The 17843-nt window shown below is 42.6% G+C and overlaps 1 protein-coding gene across 2 annotated transcripts in view; it reads left to right on the forward strand.

Annotated features, from left to right (window-relative positions):
- Positions 1–17843, forward strand: part of SLC9A2 (solute carrier family 9 member A2) — an 89190-nt gene that overhangs the window by 21345 nt on the left and 50002 nt on the right. Inside the window, exons 1-2 of one of the 2 annotated variants that reach the window (XM_032653120.1) lie at positions 10756–10802; positions 12607–13070. In XM_032653120.1, the coding sequence (XP_032509011.1) occupies positions 12663–13070 (408 nt within the window). In that variant the 5' untranslated portion in view covers positions 10756–10802; positions 12607–12662. Of the gene's footprint in view, positions 1–10755; positions 10803–12606; positions 13071–17843 lie in introns of those variants that run through there. The other variant, XM_032653119.1, reaches the window with a different exon arrangement.

A 17843-nucleotide genomic window follows, 5' to 3' on the forward strand; every position in this document is an offset into this window, starting at 1 on the left:
ATGGCTGCACGATTCATATTCTCACCAGCACATGAGGGTTCTGATTTCTCCACATCCACAAAAACATTCGTTATTATCTGTCTTTTTGATTACAGCCATCCTAGTGGGTGTGTAGACCCATAGATTATCTAGAAGTTGAGAGATTTTCCTGTTTTCTGTATGTTAACTGATTTCCAGTTTGACTCCGTTGAGATCAGAGAATGTACTCTGTACGATTTCAGTTCTTTTAACTTTGCTGAGATTTGTTTTTATGGCTGAGGAAATGTTCTATCTTGGTATATAATCTGTGGATTCTTGGAAAGAATGTGTATTCTGCTGTCGTTGGTTGGAGTCTTCTATAGAATTAGATCCTGTTCGTTGATGATCTACTTATTTATTTTACCAATTATTGAGACAGGAGGTGTTGAAGTTTTTAACTGTAATTATGTATTTGCCTATTTCTCCTTTCAATTCTATCAGTTTTTTTTTCATATATTTTATAGTTCTGTTATTTGGTGCATACACATTTGGGCTTGCCATATTTTCTTGGTGGATTGGCCCTTTTATAATTATTTAAGGTCCCTCCCTGTCTCTGGTAATTTTCTTTGCTCTGAAGCTTACTTTATTGGATATTAATATAGCCAATCACACTTTCTTTTGATTAATATTTTAATGATGTAACTTTTTCCATTCTTTAATTTTCAACCTGCCTATATCATTGTATAGAGGTGACATTTTTTTAGACAACATATAGTTGGGTCATGCTTTTTAATCCATTCTACTAACAGCTGTCTTTTAATTGATGCATTTAGACACTTTACATTTTTTGTAACTATTGGTGTGTTTGTGGTGTTCGGGTTTAAATCTGCCACTTTTTCTTTTGTTTTCTGTTTTCTCCCTGTTTCTCATTTCTCTGTTTTCTTTGCCTGTGGGTTACTTGAACACTTTTCAGAACTCCATTTTCATTTATCAGTAGTGTTTTTGAGAGTATCTCTTTGTATAGCATTTTTTAGTGTTTCCTCCAAGTATTACATCATCAGTATGTGTATATGTACGTGTGTGTGGATATATATATATTTACCCTCATGTGCTAGTTACATATATATACATATGTAACTAATGGCAGTTTACTCATGTGGTCATTTACCAGTGTGAGTGAAGTAAAGAAACCTTTCCTCCCTTTATGTTTTTTTACCTTCTCCCACTTATAGTCGTCCGAAAAACATTTTCTCTATGTACATTGAGAACCACATCAAACAGCATTGTAATTTTGGCTTCAGTGGCCAAGCTTAATTTAGAAAATTCAAGGGAAGAAAGAAAATGTATTGAATTTCTTGTATTTTTACTTTTTTTCTTAATTCCTCATGTTCCAAGATTCCATTGCTTTCCATACTGAGAATTTCCTTTAGCCATTATTTTGGGGCAGGTCTGCTGGCAACAAATTTTCTTTCAAATGAGAATGTTTTGATTTCTTCTTCATTACTGAAGGCTGTTTTCGCTGGGTATAGAATTCTGAGTTGGCAGTTTTGTTTTTTTTTCCTGCATGGGAACAATGTTGTACCACTTCCTTATAGCCCCCATGATTTTTGAAGAGAAATCTGCTCAAATTCTATTTTCTCGTCTATAGATAAGGTGTCCTTTCTCTATCCGCTATCAAGGTTTTTTTCTTTTTCTGTATTTTCAAAAGTTTGAGTATAGCTTATCTTGATGTGGATTTCTTTGGGTTTATCCTTTTTGGGGCTTATTCATATTCTTCATTCTGTAGGTTTATATTTTTTGCAAAATTTTGAAAGTTTTTAGCCATTATTTCTTGAGTGCTTTTCCAGCCCCACCCTCTTTCTTTTCTCTTTCTGGGACTCTGATGATATGAATGTTAGATCTTTCACTATAATTTTACAGGTCCTTCACATTCTAAGCCTGTTGTTTCTCTGTCATTCAGATTGGTTAATTTCTACCATTCTGTCTTCTAGTTTAGTAATTCTTTCCTGTTTACTAATTCATACTTCCAGTTTACTAATATTCTGCTGTTGAGCCAGTACAATTGAATTTTTTAAAAAATAAATTTGTTTATTTATTTTTGGCTGTGTTGGATCTTCATTGCTGTGCACAGGCTTTCTCTAGTTGCAGTGAGCAGGGGCTACTCTTCATTGTGGTGCATGGGCTTCTCATTGTGGTGGCTTCTCTTGTCACAGAGCACAGGCTCTAGGTGCACGGGCTTCAGTAGTTGTGGTGTGCGGGCTCAGTAGTTGTGACTTGCAGGCTCTAGAGAACCAGCTCAGTAGTTGTAGTGCACGGGCTTAGTTGCTCCGCGGCACGTGGGATCTTTCCGGACCAGGGCTTGAACCCGTGTCCCCTGCATTGGCCGGTGGATTCTTAACCACTGCGCCACCAGGGAAGTCCTACAATTGAATTTTTTATTTCAGTTGTTGTATTCTTCAGTCCTAAAACTTCCATAGGGTTTTTCTTTGTAGCTTCTGTTTCTTTACTGAGGTTTTAAATTTCTTTGCTCAGGCTTCCTATTTTTTTATTTGTTTCAAGTATGCTGGTAATTGCTCATGAAACATTTTTATCGTGGCTGTGTTAAAATTTCTGTTAGATAAATCTAACATCTCTGTCATCATGATGGTGATATCTATTGTGTTTTTATCATTCAGTTTGACATCTTCTTGGTTCCTGGTATGATGAGTGGTTTTCTATTGGAACATGGACATTTCGGGTATTATGTTATGAGACCATGGGTCTTATTTATACCTTCTGTTTTAGGTGACTTCTTATGATACCACTCTCGGGGGGGGGGGGGGGAGGAGCGGCCATATCATTACTTACAGTGGGGTAGATTTTCAAGTTCTCCACTTTGTCTCCGTTGCCCACCGAGGGTCTGCTCATTACTGCTATATGGCGATGGCCGTCCCTGGTCCTTACTGGGTCTGCACTGACGCCTTGGCTGAGATGGGGAAGGAGTGCCTCCTTGCTGCTCTCCTGGTGGCCTCCACTGACAGCCAGGGGAGTGGTGTCCTCATTACCATCCGGTGGAAGTGGATGTCTTGACTCGCCACCAGGCCTCCTCTGGTCCACCTCAGTGAGGAGGACGTGGGGTACCTCGTCATTGCAAATTCTAGGTCCCTCATGTAGTGTTCACAGGCACTGTGGGGGAGGGGGTGCTCATTTCTACCTGGTGGTGGAGAAAGTCCCACCGCCCTACTTTTTCCTTTCTGACACACCCTAGTAGGGAGGCTGGGGTGTTCCTTACAGTCTAGTAAGGGCGGGATCTACAATCTCTGCTCGGTCTTTGCTCTGTGGGTTTGGCTGGAATAGAGCAGTTATTATCTAGAAGTATTACATGTTGTGAGGCTGCCTCTTTCCTGGTCCGTTGTCTGGATGGAGTGGGCTTTGTTGGGGCTCTTGCTCTCAGCACCCATGGGCATTTCCAGGTCGCTGGCTTCTTCAGCTCCAAGTCTGGGATACTGGAGGCAAAAAGGAAGCTCAGGGAACTCCCTGCTGTATTGTTCTTCAGATCTCGAGGTCCCTAGCCGTCCTCCTTCATCTCTCCATCTTTCAGAGTCTCCTTGCGCCTGTTTTGTACATGATACCTAGGCTTTTTAAGTGTCCTAAGTGGGAGGAATAGAGAAGAATACATACTCCATCTTCCCAGAAGCAACAGTTGGATTTTTTTTTTTTTTTTTTTTTAAACATCTTTATTGGGGTATAATTGCTTTACAATGGTGTGTTAGTTTCTGCTTTATAACAAAGTGAATCAGCTATACATATACATATGTTCCCATATGTCTTCCCTCTTGCGTCTCCCTCCCTCCCACTCTCCCCATCCCACCCTTCCAGGCTGTCACAAAGCACCGAGCTAATGGATTTTTGTTTTTTTAATCTTCATTTTCTTACTTTTTTTTTGCAGACTTTACAAAGGTGAATTCAGGCATACCTAGCCTTTATCTTAAAATTCTTTACTTTTTGGCCACTGGTTATAATATGTCACTTCTTTGTAAGTGAGATGATTGCAGCATAGGATTTTTCTTGTTTTCATAGATTTTTAAAATTTTAAAGTCTTTGATCTATATGGAATTTTCTACAGTTGTAGAAGCAAAAAAGAAACGTGTGTGTATTTATGTGTGTGTGTGATTTCTCTTTATTTATGACCTCTGATACCTCTGATTAAATTATGCTTTCTTTCCCCATTGTTGTACCACTGTTTGACATTATTTGGACTTGCTGTTTCACCCCGTTGTCCATTATGGGCTTAATAAGAACACAGGGCAGTATTTTTGACAGTGGTGTGTTATTCAATTAAAATAACATTGAGTATTGTTTTTTATTGTTTTTAATGAAAGTAGTATAGGTATGGTATTAAAAAAATTTTTAAGTTATCCTAAAGAGCTTATAACAAATAACAGTTCCCCCAGTTCCTTAAGCCTAGACCTGCTTTACAGAGGTAAGTGCTTTTAATTTCCTGACGAGTTTTTTGTTGCTGTATCAGTTTTAGCCAATATCTCTCAGTTCCCATTTTCAAAAATGAGTATATTAAGAACTTTATCTGTTCCATCCAGTTTTGACCAGATATACCTTTATTTTTATATTTTCAAGGTTGGTAAGATTTACATTCTGGCCTGTAACCATAGTTAACGTCTTTCACCTCTAAGCTGATACTGAAAGTTGAAAACTAATAAAGAGCATTTACAACATTTTTTTTAAAAAAAGAAGTAGCAGCTCATCGCTCATCTATGATGTTCAATAGAAATCGTCTGCCATTTCTTCTAGCTAGATCTTGCTGTCAACTTGTTAAGCTCCCTTGGGTGTTTTCCAAGGAGATTCTGGTTGGCATTTACAATCTCAATTTTTCTCCCCTGAAATCTCCTCTCTCCCTGTTCTCATCTCAGTAAATAACCCCACTCTGTACCCAGATGTTTGAGCCAAAAGCCTTGGATTCACCTTTGATGCATCTGTCTCACTGAAAGAAAACACACTCCCTGTTTTTCCTCTCTTCACTCACAGAAGGCTTCTGGCCACCAGAATGTGTGTGGGTTTTCCACACCACGTAGTTCTCCATCCTCTGTGGACTGTAGCTGGGTGTCCTGCAGTTCAGTTCAGTTCTGATATTATCACCCTGGACTTGGCATCAGATCCCACTCATCCAGGGCTCAGTCTCACAACACCGCCCCCATTGCTGCTGCCATCTGTGAGTCCCAGGTGGTCACCTTTGCTTCTTACTGGCTGACTATAAACTGGGGTTCTCACGATGCCTTCCATGGGTTCAATAATTTGCTAGCACAGCTCACAGAACTCAGGGAAACAGTTATGTTGACTGGGTTATTGTATAAGAAAGGATACGGATGAACAGCTAGATAGAGAGATACATGGAGTAAGGTCTGGAAGGGTGTAGAGTTCAGGAGCTTCTGTCCCTGTGCAGTTGGCATGTACCACCTTCCCAGTGGGTAGATTTGTTCATCAACCCAGGAGCTCTCTGAACCCCGTAGTTGAGGGGCTTTTATTGCGGCTCCATCACATGGGCCAGATCAATTAGTATGGCCACCGCCAGTGGTGGGGGAGGGGTGGAGCTGAACATTCCAAGCTTCTACTCATAGTTGGTCTTTCTGGTAACGTATCCAGGAGCCTACTAAGATTAGAGCAAAAGATGCTCCTATCACCCAGAAAATTCCAAGGAAGTTAAGAACTCTGTGTTGGGACTTGAAGGCAAAGACCAAATAGTAGAACAAAAGAGACTCTTAGCACCTTTATCACTTAGGGAGTTAGCAAGGTTTTAGGAGCTCTGCCCAGGAACTGGGGATGAAGAACAAAATAGCTTTTTAAAAAAATTATTATTACATCACAGTATCACACTCACATCCCTCATCCAAGCCAGCAGCACATTCTGTTGGAGCAACTCTCAAAATATATCCAGCATCCAACCTCTCCTCACTCTCCCCACCACATTCACGAAAGCCACCGTCATCTCTTTCCCATGTTGCTGGAAGATTCTTGACTAGTCTTCCTGCTTCTCTTCTTCCACAGCAGCCAGAATGACCCTGTAAAACCGTGAATCTGACCATGACACTCCTCTGTTCAGAAACCTTCGGTGGCTCCCTGTTGGTCTCAGAGAATGTCCAGAGGCTTTCCCGTGGTGACAGGCTTGGCACGCTCTAGCATTTTGCTGCCTCTCTTTCGTCATTTCCTACCATGTTCTCCTTACTTCCCGTGCTCCAGCCAGCCACAGTAGCCCCCTCGCTCAGGGTGCTCCCAACTCAGGGCCCTTGTTCCTCTCTGTTTTAGAAAGTCCTTCCACCATGTCCCACACCCTCACTTCATGTAGGGTTTTGTTCAGATGTCACCCGTCAAAGAGGCTTTCCCTGCCCACACTGCTGTCAGCTTCTACCCCGTCCTGTCCTCCTGGATACTCTCACCCTCCTCTGCCTTTCTTTGTAGTGTTCATCACACCTGTCAACTGTGTATTTATTGTTTGATTTATATATTTTATTGCCCATCACTGAAGCCTTCCAGTGAAAAAAACTTCCTTGTATTCATCACTACATCCCTAGTGCTTTGATATGGTACCCAGCGCATAGTGGGGTCTCCATAAATGTCTATTGTATGAAAAAAAAGATTGAATGAGATGGATACTTTTTATTTCTTGCTTTTTCCCTGTCATATATAATGCTGCAATGTAGTTTTTCTTTTGTTGTATGTAACTGGTTTTTTCTTTTTTTCATTGCTAGATAGTAAGATTCTGTCATTAACCCCTCCTTGTGCTGAGTGGCTCTCCTTACAGACTGGATTTTATGAGATCATGTATAGATCCCTTTGGAGTTTGGGCTGTTCTTACACTTCTTCGTCACACGTTTGCATCAACTTTTTATTTATTTCTGCCGATGGTTAATCACATACATCTGGTTTAAAACTCTAACTGGACGGCCTTGACCCTCTCATTTCCAAAGTCTGGTCTCTGGTTTCTTGGGAAGAGCTTGTCCGCTCCATGTGTGGAAGACAAGGATGGTTTGAGACACCCTCACTGGCTCCCCCTCCCCTTGCCCACAGAACAAAGGCGGGTTTTGAAGGATCAGCTCTCCAGGCCTTCTACAGTGTGGCTGCTGCCTGTTGGATGGCCCCTCTCGTTGACTTGCCCTATACACTTCACATTCAGGCCAGCCCTGCCACCCTGTGCTCAGGATAACCAGCCTTTCCTGCTGTCTTCCTTGTGCTTCATCCCCTCCGAATGGAAATATCCACGTCCAGCTATCTCAATGCCACCTGCTCCAGTTCCTTCTTGAATTTCCTCATCTGAATTAATTTCCCTCCTCTCCTTACTTCCCTGGTACTTATTATACGTCTTCTTTTATAGCATGTATCACTTTCTATCTTGTACTATAATTACTTACAGTCTTATCTTATGTGCCAATACAAGCTCACTGAAGACATGGCCCATTTGTGATCCATCTCTGGGCCCCTCAGTATCTTATACAGGGAAGGTACTCAACAAATACCCTCTTAAGGGTTTAACTCTGCTTGTTCCTTCTCAGGTTCTTCATGGAAAGACTAAACACATACTGGTTTTCTCTTTTTTGTAAGTGGTCAAGTCATTTGGAAAAATTAAATACCATCTAAGTTCTGCTTTGGGATAATCCCAACAAAATTTTAATGTTTCCTTTATAATTTCATATTTTTCAATTAATCTATTATTATAAGTCCTTTGCAGATATAATAAGTGGAGCATTTTTGAGACCTCTATCTTCACAGTTGTGCTACTTTTTGATGGAGAGAAATTAGATGTATGTTTCAATCCCAGCATGTGACTAAGTGTTGTGAGAATTCCATATTCACAGGCTAATGTTACTGACATAGAGCGGTTAATTCTGCTCTATTTATGACTTCTATTCTTTTTATGTATTTATTTGCTTAGCTTTTTATTAGTTGCTTGTATTATTTATTTACTCAATTTGATTCTACTTATTTTTAGAGTTAAATTTTCTTACTTGGTCTTTGTCGACTAGAGTTATCATGCAGTGATGACAGTTTGTTTTTATGTATCTGATCAGAGTGGTATTTCTTACTGTTTTCTCTCTGCTTCTGTCTATTGCATGTTGCCGTTCTATTTTTTTTTTTTTTTTTTTTTTTTGCAGTACGTGGGCCTCTCACTGTTGTGGCCTCTGTATATTTGATTGCTATGTGAATTGGGATACATAAAGTCAGCATTTTTAGACTTGAACAAGCTTGTTTATTTCTCTTAAAAACAAGTTTGATGTATTCCATAAGTATTTACCTTTTGTTCTCCAACCAAATAGGCATAATTTTCTGAATAGTCTTTATTTTAAATCCACAGTTTCCCAGAGTTGCTTCAAGAAGCACCAGCCGGGGAAGCTAGTTCTGGGTCTCGCAGCCACAAAGGCTGCCCTCACTGACCTTGTCCCCAAGGGTACTTGTCCCCTGCTTAACACGGGCTTGGCAAATATTTGTGGATCTAATAAATATCATTATTTTTTTAGGCTCTCTTAAAACATGGAGCATGAGTTAGAATATGTGTGTCTGTATTCACCTCCAGTGAGAAGTTTCTCAACTGAAGGTGTTTCTCTCTTCTTACCTCTGCAGGTTTCCACTTTCCCTTGCTGTTGTGCTGCTGGTTAATTAAAACTGTATTTTTTGGGAAACATTTTGTATTTTGTTGTTGTTGGTGGTGGTGGTGGAGGGGTGGTTTTCTCTAATTCAGATTTTTACATTGTTGCTCTTTTATGGATCCTACTGTCTGGAAGCTTCCTGTGTTATTGTTCACTTTCCTTTCTTTCCAGAATTTAACAAATGGATTATTTTATGTGTAATGAGTAAATATAGTGAATTAATTGCATTGCACTCAGTTATACCTAGATCTTTAGTTTTTAAGTTCAGTTCATTCCAACACTTATATGCAAAGAGAAATGAAGATAGAGTCGCTCGACTATGTATTTGGTATGAGATCCTAATTCTGTTCCCTTTCCCACTAAGTGAATTTCTGTTGCAATTAAAATAAAATACATTTTAAAGCATCCATCCTCACAGACTTTTATGTTCCAGAAATAAAAAGTGAATGACACAAGTACAATGCCCCAGACATTCTAAATTGAAGTTAGCAGGAAATACAAGGTACAAACTGAACCAGGGTAAGTAAACCACAGCCCAGGGGCCAGAGAGGGCCCCCAGCATGGTTCTGTATGGTCTGTGGGTCAAGAATGGCTTTGACATTTTTAAATGGTTAAACAAAATCAAAACAAGAATGATATTTGGTGACATATAAAATTGTACTCTAGTTTCAATGCCCATAAATAAACTTTGATCGGAATACACCCACACCGATGTATTTAGATATTAACTCTGGCTACTTTTGTACTATAATAGCAAAGTATGGCCTGCAAGCTGAAAGCATTTACTATCAGGCCCTTTACAGAAAGAAGTTAACTGGCCCCTGGACTAAATAGTAGATTGTACCTTCAGTAGCTCATGTTCAGCCTTGTAAAAATCATCAAAAAGTTTTCTCCCGACAACTGATGTATTTGTCAATACTATTAGGTGGGATAATGACCCTGGTCTATTCAAGTTCATTTTCTCTTCAAGAAATACTTGGTTGTGGCCAGGGGAGCCATAAATATATGCACATGTGTAAATGCTGATTTATTTGTTTTATTCTGTGAACAGTGAAATTTAAGAAGCCTTTATTTTGTTTTGTTTTGCCTAACTGCTTTGCTAGGAGGTTTGACTCCTGTGGTTGGTGAAAGAATAGACACTTCCACATGGAACCGTTTTTGCCAGGAGGGAGGGTTATAAAATTCAGCATCTCTGATTATGTTCCCCCAAAAGCACCGGACTCAGATCTCTTGTGACTACGCTTACATCTAATCCCTTCTTGCCTGTGGAACAACTGGGCAGATTCAGTAACTGCTGTCCTATTTCAAGCAAGGGTCACGCAGACCGGTGCTGAATGGCCTAAGCATTCAGAAAAGAAAGGCGAACAGCCTTTTCTAAATATAAACACCTGTTTTCTTAAACAAGTGCGCTTGGCCTGTTGCCGTTCTTCTCTGATTTTGGCGACCACGGGATTTTCCCCTGCTCCCTTCCCTTCCTCCAGGCCTCCTTTAGCCCTCCATCCTGGTGGCCCTTCTGTCTGACTGCATCCTGGTTTCCCGCTCACCTGGGATCCTGGTCAGGATCAGTCACGTGGCAAGCACGGCGGCCGTTGGTCCCACCCTCTGATGCATTTAAGCAGGCAGGGTTTCTTCCTTTCTCCCACCTACCTGGTCTCCCATGCTCCGTTCTTAGGAGTAAGGATCTCCTTTCAACACAGTGAAGGACGGCACCCCCGTGTGAGAGCACAGGGTACCAAGTCTGGGTGGCAGAACAGGAAAGAAAAAGGCAGAAGAGGAAGCAGGAGCCCGCCAAAGCAGGCTTTGTCCAGTTTCCAGTTGGTCTGCAGAGATCCTGTTCCTTGCTTCTGGGCATTTCTTGAGAACCGTTTTCTCTTGCTTTTTCAAGTAGAAGAGAGACAGAAAACAAAATGTCTGGGCATACGTGACATTGCAGGCCAGTGGTTAGTTACTGTTACCACTCTTTATGGGAAAGGTGTGTGTGTCCCCATTTCACAGCTGAGTACACCTGGCCTGGGCCTGGTGGGAACGCCTCCGAGGCCACACGCAGGGAGTCGGAGAGCTGGATTCCAAGCCAGGGGGCAGCTGTTATGGCCCAGGGCACACAGGGCGCCCTCAGATTGGCCCTTTGTGCTCTCCATTCCACCAAGGAGCAGATTGCACTGGAACCCAGGGGGCCAGGGAGGCTGTACCAGGACATCCTTATCTTACAGGGTAAGTTGGTATAGAAGCAGGAGTCAGCGTGCGGAGGGGTTGCAAAGATGTGGTTTTCAGTGGACATATTTTTTTTTTTGCGGTACGCGGGCCTCTCACTGTTGTGGCCTCTCTCGTTGCGAAGCACAGGCTCCGGACGCCCAGGCTCAGCGGCCACGGCTCACGGGCCCAGCCGCTCCGCGGCACGTGGGATCTTGCCGGACCCGGGCACGAACCCGCATCCCCTGCATCGGCAGGCGGACTCTCAACCACTGCGCCACCAGGGAAGCCCTGTGGGCATATTTTTTTAACTTCTTTGTTGAACACAGAGAGGTCAACAGGCCAGAGGGTCAGGGGTCCGGCGTGGCCGCATCAGCTGAATGCATTTATTCCCCAATGATGATTGGAGTCTGCTGTAGCATGAGTAAGAAAATAATCCAAGCTGGAGGGATGAGTTGAATACCCAATATAAAGATGTTCGCTTTATTACTTAGAAATTAATTCTTAAAGAAATTTAAAATTTCTTCAAATTATGGTTACATTTTTGGGGGGGCCACACATATTTCATGCTATGACTTCAGTATGGTTTGTAGGCTTCTAAGGGTTTACTTTTTAAACCTGCTGTGATTGTAAGTTTCTAAGGACTTACTCTGTCATTTTAATACCGTCTTCCTATAATTCAGATAATTTCCGTTTGCTGCTTTAATTCTAAAAGGTATGAAATGCCTTCGGGATGGCCCGCTGTTGCCTTGCCAATAAGGGCTGGCCTCACGTAAGCCCTGCCAAGTGACCTCCGTGTGTGAAGTTGCTTCCTGTGTTGCCCACATGCCGGTACCACCCGCATTTCCCTCCCGTTTCCCTGCTACGGGCCGCCCCCTAACATGGTGTCTGCATTAAGCCACACTGGGCTCCACCATGAATTAGGAAAAGGTGTTTCCTTCCATTCCTTCACTTCTTAGGAGACTCTTCCTGCCTTCTCTATGTGATTAATGCAAGACGCTGCCTCATCCATGCCATTCTCAGCAGATTTCCTCTTCTCTGTTCCCTTAGTGATTGACTGGGGCTTTACCGCCTTATACTAGAGTAAGTCGTAAACACATCTGTTCCTGCCTTGATTAGAAACTCTATGACATTGGAGATCATGGCGTGTTTATATGCCTCACTTTTCGGTAGTCATCTGATGGACCTTTGATGTTGATTTGGTTGTCTCCGAAGGAGCAGACATCTGAAAATTAAACCTATTCAGCGTTCCAAATGAAGGAATCTGAAATTAGAAATATTGATATTCAGCAAGTTACAAACTCTTCTCAATACCAGAGGAGACAGCGGTGATCCAAAACCTGGCCTGTGATCTGGCCACCTTGGCACGACCCCGTATCTTTTTGAGCCTCAGTTTCCACTTAAATAAAAAAAGGGGTGAAAATGCCTCCTTGCCTTACTCCTTAGGGTTTTTATGAGGATGAAATGGTTTGTGACATCTGTAAATGTGTTGGGAATCACAATATTGCTTCAAATGTAAAATTGCGTTGTCTTCTTTAAGAAAATAGGCATTTAGATGAAAGCTGTGCTGTTTAGGTATCGTGTTCCTATAGTATTCCACTTCTGATTTAAATTGAAATGTGTACCTGAATGTGCTTTGTGAATAGTTTTAAGGGGATCACCTGACTTTTGCATCGTAATATCTAAAGCCCGTGTATAGCCAATTACGTTGACCTTGGGAGATTTTGAAACAGGACCTATTGGTTCTGTCAGAGAGAACCAGTTTGCCTTTTCCATAATTCTCACGTAACCCAAATTTCGTCGTTATTTATTTTTTCTTTCATAGGCTTCCATCTGTATCACAAATTACCCACCATAGTGCCTGAGAGCTGCCTTCTCATCATGGTTGGACTTCTGCTGGGTGGGATTATTTTCGGAGTGGATGAGAAATCCCCCCCGGCCATGAAGACGGATGTGTTTTTCCTGTACCTCCTCCCCCCCATTGTGCTGGACGCGGGCTATTTCATGCCCACCCGCCCGTTCTTCGAGAACATCGGCACCATCTTCTGGTACGCCGTGGTCGGGACGCTTTGGAATTCCATTGGCATCGGGGTGTCTCTGTTTGGGATCTGCCAGATCGAAGCCTTCGGCCTGAGTGACATCACTTTGCTCCAGAATCTGCTCTTTGGCAGCTTAATCTCGGCTGTGGACCCCGTGGCCGTGCTCGCTGTCTTCGAGAATATCCACGTCAACGAGCAGCTCTACATCCTGGTCTTTGGGGAGTCCCTGCTGAACGATGCCGTGACAGTGGTGAGTGACGGTTCACACGACATCACTCCACCGGGCCGGGGCCGCCTCCCGCCAGCCGCCGAGGGGAGACCCTGTCTGCAGATCAGGCAGCTGGGCGGTCGGTCCCCATCCCTGCGCTGGGAAAGGCCCCTCACTTGGTTCAAGGCTCTGTTCTCGCTGTCTTAAAATTCTCAGTAAATTTATTATTTGTTATTTATCTGTGATTCTACAAAGGGCCCCTCACTTCATTTTGCCTGGATCCTGCCAGCTACGTGGCTGGTCCCTGCTTGTACGGCTTTGCTGCTGCCAGAGAAGCATCACAGTGACTGTGACCTGTGTATCCCTGGAGGTTTCTCACTGTGACAGCTTCAGCAGTGATGGGTTTTGATCCGAATTCAAAGGACTCAAGGTCCCAGCGTTCTTTGTGGGAAGTGCCGCCCTCAGGATGTGGCGTGTATAGTACAGGTGAAAGGATCACGCCCACTGAGTGCTGTTCTCCCTCTGGGGAGGGTGTATTTTTTATTTCCGGATCGGAGGCAGATTTTTCGTCACACAACTCACTTCTCTTCTTGCTCAGCCAGCAGACTCTGGGTCCTCACCATTTCCCCATAAATGGGTATTTATTCAGAAAATGCAAATTATTTTTAATTCTCACTAATTGCCACATAATTAGAGTCAGAGGCTGTCATGAGCTTAACATTAGGAGCATTGAACTGCTTCCTGAGCTCAGGGGAGAAGCCTCTCCCCGCACCCACATGGCTGTCCAGACCTTCTCCACCAGCCAAGGACACTCAGGTGACCTTGGGCTGGTTAACCAGTCGGTGGGCACTGGTGATGCTGTTTTAGGTTAGCCAGGATTCTGTAGTAGTGATGGTGATAGGAATGGTAGCGAAGGCATACCTTGTGCTCGGAGTTTCATAACAGCCTATGAAATAGGTATTCTTCCCATTTTGCAAATAAGAAAATTGAAGGAAATGTGAAATAAAGTGTATTTAAGTAACTTAAGTAATTTATATTATCCCCTCTGTTAGTTAGTTCCTATTATTAAAATGGTATTCCTGATTCATTTCAAAGTTAACATAGATTTCAAGAAAAAAAAGAGTCAATTCGCTTCAGTTTTAGTGTGTATGTGTTACTTAAAGAATGCCTGATGAGGGACCTTCCTTCGAAGTTGGAGAGAGGATTCTTTTTGTAATTTGTCACTTTTTAAAATTTTCATTTTTGAAAAATTTATTTATTTGGCTGTGCCGTGTCTTAGTTGCGGCACGCAGGATCTCCGTTGCAGCCTGCGGGCTTCTCTCTGTTGTGGCTCGCAGGCTTCAGAGCGTGTGGGCTCAGTAGTTGTGGCGCGCGGGCTTAGTTGCCCCACAGCATGTGGGATCTTAATTCCCCCACCAGGGATCGAACGTACGTCCCCTGCACTGGAAGGTGGATTCTTAACCACTGGACCACCAGGGCAAGTCCCCGAGAAGGTTCTTTAAATGATGTCTTTTCCAGTATGTGTAATGTCCTGTGTGTAGGTCATGGGGCATCTCATCCTCATCCAAAGGTAGATTACTGTGATCAGCTTCAGAAACAAGCTTAGAATATCCTTTTAATAATTCAGTTAAACGTTACAATAATGTGACACACAAAAAACAAGTTAACATAGAAACCAACATTATTCTCTGTTAGCCTGTATTCAGACCCCTGACCTGAATAAAATACCACCTTTAAGGATGTTCGTTAACTCCATGTGGATATTATTACATAAAAATAATTTACTGATAAGGAAATGCCATTTTTTAGTATAGCTAAGAGCTATTTTGAGGCAGTGCAGTTACCTCACTCAAGTAACAAAATCCACTTCATTTATTCCATTATTCATTAACGGTCCTTAGTCATTAACTCACCAGTATTAAATTTTAACTGGGAAACTGCCATAACAATGAAGATATTTTATAACTCATTCTCTTTTCCGGAGGCATGAAGTTTTCCATTGTGACTAATGTTTGATATATACATTTTTACCTTGGTTCTAGGGAGACTGTGGGAATTTCAATGTGGGAATCTTGGGTCTATTTAGGGTATAGGAAACATTACAAAGAAATAATAGCACCCTGCTGCATTCCTCCTAGGGCAAGGTAGCAACATCAGGTCAGTTTCAGAAGGACCTGCTGTGTCTTTGCACTGCTTTCCCTTCTCTTCTGAGATTTCTCATTCAGTCGCCTCGGTGGTCCATTCTTTGAGCGTGTCAAGAATCAGATCTCAGCAAACGATCTGGCTAAACTACCCTTTAAAGCGTGCCTTCCAGAGGCACATCCTGTGCTTTCTGTCCAGAGGCTCGAAGCCATCAGATGTGGTTTTACGGTCGAGATGGAGCGCTGACCCAGAGAGGGCAGTGAGCCAGGTTGAGGGCCAGCCATTCCACGGCAGGAAATGGGCCAAGGACGGAGAAAGGGCATGGCTGCTCTTTAGTTGTGGAGCCCTTGTTTCCAGGCCAAAGCCTGTGAGTCAGAAGGACTCTAATGGTTTCAAATGAAAGAGGCTTCATTGGTAGGTTCTTTACCCTGGGCCAAAAGCCATGCGGACCCTTAAAGCCACCTCCCACAGATATCAGGGCATGCTTGGGGGGGTTTGCCCACCTACCACTGAAGAATAACCCACCAGGTATTTCCTTCACCAGACTGGCTGAGTAGTGGACTGAATTGCCCAGGTGTTAGGAACAATTCGAAAATGGTATAAAAAATTATAATTTTTGTCTCCTAGTCAGGTGTTCTCAAAGAATAGAGGTAGAGATGTTTTATAGAAGATTCTTTGATTCGTTCATCTGGTCTTATCTCTAGGAGGGTTTAAGGAACTCATGGGTTAGGGAAAGGTAGGAAAAACATAGACCCTGCTGCATACATGGAGAAGGCTGAGTCACTAAATGCTGCAACTAGAAGGGTAGAGATTAAACAGAGAGAGTCAGGTTAAAAACGTAGGCTCGGGGCTTCCCTGGTGGTGCAGTGGTTGAGATGCAGGGGACACAGGTTCATGCCCCGGTCCGGGAGGATCCCACGTGCCACGGAGGGGCTGGGCCCGTGAGCCATGGCCGCTGAGCCTGCGCGTCCAGAGCCTGTGCTCCGCCACGGGAGAGGCCACAAGAGTGAGAGGCCCGTGTACCGCAAACAAACAAACAAACAAACAAAAAACATAGGCTGGAGGATGAGCAGAATTGTAGGTCAGGCAATTAACTGGGAAGTTCAAAAGTGAGCTTAGAAGATTTGAAAGGGAGAAAATCTACCATAAAAATGTCTCAAAGCAAAGGGAAATTGATAATACATAATATAAATTGAAGTCAAACTCTTTGTTCTGTGGTCTGGGGCTATCATAGATTGGAATTAACTGGAGAAATGACAGTCAAAAAAGAAAAAGCTGAGATTTTTAAATAGGATTTTTGTGCTTTCCCTTATAGGAAGTATTTTAAGAAAACCTTTCAAACTTTCCCCTGTTGGGTAAAGATTGTTCAGGTTCTCAGCTATCTGAGAAGTACTGCTGTTTCCATTGTGGTCCATGATCGAATGAGTTAGGCTTACATGGTAATTTCTAGAAGGTGTGAAGGCAACCACTGAATATTCTGACACATTTTCCAAGAACACTTAAAGAGTTTCCTCAGTCTACCCTAACTAGAGTTGGTTAAGGAGAGCTGGCTCTTAAATCAGAAGCTAGGGATACACACCAATGGCCCAGACGTTGTGTGCCATGCAGTGGAATTTAACTCAGGAAGCTGGAGAGTAAAGAGTGACCACTTGGTACTTAATTTGGCTTTTGCAAATAGCAGAACAGATTTAAAATTACTTATGCAAAAATGATTCTCCTTTGTGTTTCATATCAGGAAAAGTGACCTGAAAACTTTTTCTGGAACAGAGCTATGCTGAACAAAAACCCTGTATTGTTTGCATCCTTGCAGTACATGATTTCACTGCACTGTTGCACATTTTAAATCAAAGTTCAAAACAGATCATATCTAATTTTAATATACACAAGTATTTTTAAAAAAAATAATAATGAATAGAAACACTTGAAAGTACTCAGCTGTCACATTAGCCTGTTATATTGATGGAATCCAGCAAACAGGCACCCCTGGCTTTTCGGTTTTCTAAAGATACAGTTGTCAAGTTGAGGTCAACTTTGCACAGACCAACTAGAGACATAATTGTAGCCACATACATAATACATATACTACATATAAATTATAACTTCAAAAGCACCTTTCTATATAGATTCCCTTGTGGTAAAATTAAAGGACGTAACTGGCATGAACTAACTGTGGGGTTATGGCTGGTTGTAACTAAAAGAATTTTATCTTGTGCCCATCCCTAGGTATCAGGTTCAGTGTACAACAGGTGGGAGGTTATGGAAAGCTTTCTGGTTGTCAAGGTAACGTCTCTACCTAAGCTAGTTTCTCGTAAGGTGGCCCCAGCATCCGAGGAAGTGGAATGATGAAACTGGAGCTTCTGACAGCGCCCTGAAAGTGAAGAGCCTGTGACTCAGCTTTACTCTTTGCAAAACCTAAAGGGATATTAAACACAGAATGTGCGTTTGAGAGATGCCATGGCTGGGGCTGCCTGGAAAACAGCTTGGAAAAGATTCCGGTGTATTCCCGTTGTTCCTGTGGAATGAGTACCTGAGCTTCCTTTGGAGGCTTCATCAGTGTCTAGATGGGGTAGGGAGGGGAGCTGAGACGGAAAGAGGAGAAGACGTGGGTTCTGTGCACAGGGAATTTCTAATTCCTCGGAGGAAATGAGGTTGGCATTCAAGAGGCAACACCAG

Source organism: Phocoena sinus, chromosome 13, assembly GCF_008692025.1.
Source record: "Phocoena sinus isolate mPhoSin1 chromosome 13, mPhoSin1.pri, whole genome shotgun sequence".
In the NCBI taxonomy this organism is placed as follows: Eukaryota; Metazoa; Chordata; class Mammalia; order Artiodactyla; family Phocoenidae; genus Phocoena; species Phocoena sinus.